At 44.3% G+C, this 3,483-nt stretch overlaps 1 protein-coding gene across 1 annotated transcript; it reads right to left on the bottom strand.

The window, feature by feature from the left end:
* Positions 1–1,273: 1,273 nt before the first annotated feature.
* On the bottom strand, positions 1,274–2,794 carry nog2 (noggin 2). The gene has a single exon (XM_079234661.1). The coding sequence runs from the start codon at positions 2,595–2,597 to the stop codon at positions 1,965–1,967; it is 633 nt and encodes a 210-aa protein (XP_079090787.1). The 5' UTR covers positions 2,598–2,794; the 3' UTR covers positions 1,274–1,964.
* Positions 2,795–3,483: the final 689 nt, after the last annotated feature.

Below are 3,483 nucleotides of genomic sequence, written 5' to 3'. Positions count from 1 at the left end.
AAGTGTCAAATCCAACTCTGCCCGCAAAAAAACACAAATCACTTTAACGCACACAAGATGCGCTCAGTGGAAACAGTTCGCTGCTTTTAGCTTTCAGACATTCAGTCATGGCTCTGTTTAAGTCGTTGATTGTATTTAAAGAATAATATAAACACCATAAAACCCCCTACTTACAGTAAATGACTCCTCGCTTTTCTTTTCATTGTTAATTTCCCTGTTAGTCTCCAGAGCGTTTAATTGGCCATATCTCTTTAACTTGCAGACAGCAGAACCCAGCTCTCCAATTAATAGTCTACTAACGTCAAAAACAGTTGACCATTGTTTTATGGGCTTTGTGTTTTTCTTTTCTTCTTCTTCTTCTTCTTCTTCTTCTTCTTCTTCTTCTTCTTCTTCTTCTTCTTCTTCTCTCTCTCTCTCTCTCTCTCTCTCTCTCTCTCTCTCTCTCTCTCTCTCTCTCTCTCTCTCTCTCTTTCTCTCTCTCTTTCTCTCTCTCCAGGGCGGTCAGACTTGAATAGGCGCCGGTCTGCTCCAGTCCACCTCTATACAAATACCTCAGTGGAACTTGTGTGGAGCTTCCAGAGGAGAAGGCTCAGACCCCAGACGCCCCTGGCTCGCGCACAGACGCTCGCCATTTCATCATCTGACACTGTTTGAAATGTCTGAATCATATTTTACCCCATTATGTTAACACCTCGCAGCACCCGAAACGAGCATGTGCGCAGACAGGGGAGACGGATGTGCGTGCCCTCTCCCCTCCCTCTGGCTGAGACAAATGAATGCCAGTGCTGTGGAGGTGCTGGAGGTATGTGTTGCGCATTACACGGCGCAGTAAATCAGCCCTTTCTAAAATCACTGTGACGGCGTGGAGCGTCAGGCAGTCCACGCAGAGTCACTGGAGCTTGAACTTACTGTGCAGTTTGGAAGTCCACTCCACTTCGGAGCCATCTACACTGCAAAAATGTCAGTGGTAAACAACGGGTTTCTTAAAACGTGGCTCAATTTCACTTGTTTGGAATTTCAAGAAACTCATTTTTCTTTCTGAATCAAATAACATTATTATGACACTTATTTGTGGAGAAACCGCGAAATTCAACTCTATTGCAAACAAGTGAAATGATTAAGGCCATCGGGAAACGTTTTTTGCAGTGAAGATTTTAAGACTGAATGAGACAACACGTTCAGATGATATTTCTTACAGCGTACACGCCCCCTGGATATAGACACTCGTTATAAGCAACATGGCTTGACACTAATACACGTTGACATGATAGACTTTATTGCTAAAACGTGTAAACATAACATGTACACTGATATGTTTTACTTTTGTATTTGTTTTATTCATTTTTTTTTATTTTTAGAAATATTCAAGTAGACATCTCCCATATTTTTTCTGGTATACTCTGCTATTCTCTTTCCTTATGCTCTATACTCACAATCGTTAAAATAATAAATAAAACGTACAGATTTGTTTATTTCTACAATACTATGTATTCCAAAAAAGCTGAGTTCACGCCTTTATATATATTTTTAACCTCAACTTTTTTTGTACAATTTAATTATTATTGATATTAATATTATACAAAAACTCTAGGCAGCATTGCAGTGAAATAACAGTCAGCATCAATGTTCAGTTGAAGAAAAAGTTCACCTCTTGGAGAAGTGTAGCATATGCATTGCATCTTCAATGTCTCATAAAAAATATCAAAAAAAAGCTCTTCGTTATGAAGTGCTCGTGTTCCCCCCAAAACACGTTTCAGGGTTGAGAATAAAATATGGTCCTGGTTCAATTAGAAAAAATAGCTGCATTTTTCTTAAATATGTACAATGTTGGTATTTCACTTAAAATGCTATATAAAAAAATAGATTTGCTATGGTGCCCACCTCTGTAGAGAGTTAACAGTGCAATAGAAACCGTATTTCCAGTCCACTCCCCCTCGACCTCCACTATACTTCCTTAGAGAAAATCAGCACGAACACTTGCACTCTGAGATGATTGGGTATTGCACCTGTATCCACGTACAGTACTGTCTTAGAAACCCTTGACAATACCACCGGAGGAAAATCTTGTTGATTGACTTGACGGGTTTGCAAGACATCCCCTCAGGGAAGGAGCACGAGCGCTCAGAAAAACAGTTCCCCTCCTTGATGTAACGTGGCCAGAACCTCACGCCCAAATCCTTCCAGGTGTGCACCACTGGGCAGTGCGTATAGGTCCACAGCCACTGCAGGAATTTCCTGCGGGCTTTCTTGCCCACTTTTACCCGCTTTCCATATGGGGTCTCTGTAAGGTCCAGCTTTTTAATCTCGTTCGGCATGGGCCCCTGCAGCTTCACCTGGTTGTCTAGCGCGGAGAGGTTCACCAGCATGGGCGAGGTGATGGACATGAAATTGGGGTCAAAGTTACTGCCGAGCTTTTTCCTCAGAGTCCTCTCAGCCAAGTCCTGCTCCCGGGGGTCGTACTCCGGGTCGGGGTCCTCTTTGAGGTCGGGCACAGGGAGGTGATCGCTGGGCGATGGACGGAGGCGAAGGTAATGCTGGGAAACTCCAAGGTGAACGCAGAGCAGCACGTAAAAGAGTAGCGTGTGTGAGAGGCCCATTATTCCTCTGGTTTTACGCACCGGCTCTTCTCGCGTAAAGTAGTGTTCAATTCTTTTCCCGGGCACTGTGTTGTCTGCAATGACTAGCCCGGGGCTTCATAAATAGTAGAAGTTCAGTCACCAGCAAGGCGATACTTTTAATAGACCACGTCGGGTTTGAATGACATGGAGCGGAGTGCTTTACTTTTTAGGGCTCCGTCAACTTTGCAACTCTGCAGCGCCAAGCGGTGCCGCAGCTTTGCAAAAAAAGTGTTCAGTCTAAATAAAAAAAAAGCACGAAACAAAATGGGGAAAACTCTATTCACGCTCTCTACGGCCTCACCCCGCTCCCTTGGATTCACTTTGGGTTTCTTTCGGTTGTCATGGTTACCCCGGGGACTCGAAGCCACGACAAACTGTCTACACTGGATGACAGCGGCCGAAGCGAGAGCTGCATGGAATGAAGTGTTTTCTAAAGAGACAGAATAGATCCGGAGCGTCCCGAGAGAGAAGGGCTCACAAAAGAGTACTTCACCAAGTTTTAAATGTCACGCGCCCGGCAATGAGGGGTGCCTTTGGCCAATGTTATTTTTACGCACGGCTTTTATAAACGTGGCTTCTCTTAACGTCGCCTGACGCTCTCGGCTTTGACAAGGTCCCAGGGCGCACTATCCATGGATTGAGGAAATGTTCTATGCAGTCAGTCCCCTTGTGATATTCCAGCCGTCGGTCTATATGCACATCACTGAAAATGTCCACAAAATGGAGAGAAACACGCGCCGCAGTGGGATGCAATCGCAACCTATGAATTACCAGCCATTTATCTTTCCATAGGACGTTCCAAAATCTTTCGGATCTTTACATGCAAGTCTCAGGCTGTAGTAGTCCCACAGAAATCTCGGCTGTG

This window comes from Taurulus bubalis (genome assembly GCF_910589615.1).
Source record: "Taurulus bubalis genome assembly, chromosome: 2".
NCBI classification, from domain to species: domain Eukaryota; kingdom Metazoa; phylum Chordata; class Actinopteri; order Perciformes; family Cottidae; genus Taurulus; species Taurulus bubalis.
Note: the sequence above shows the minus strand (reverse complement) of the source record. Positions and strands in the feature narration are given on the sequence as shown.

Excerpts from the sequence above, each read along its gene's own strand:
- nog2 (XM_079234661.1), bottom strand. The coding sequence starts at position 2,597 with ATGGGCCTCTCACACACGCTACTCTTTTACGTGCTGCTCTGCGTTCAC.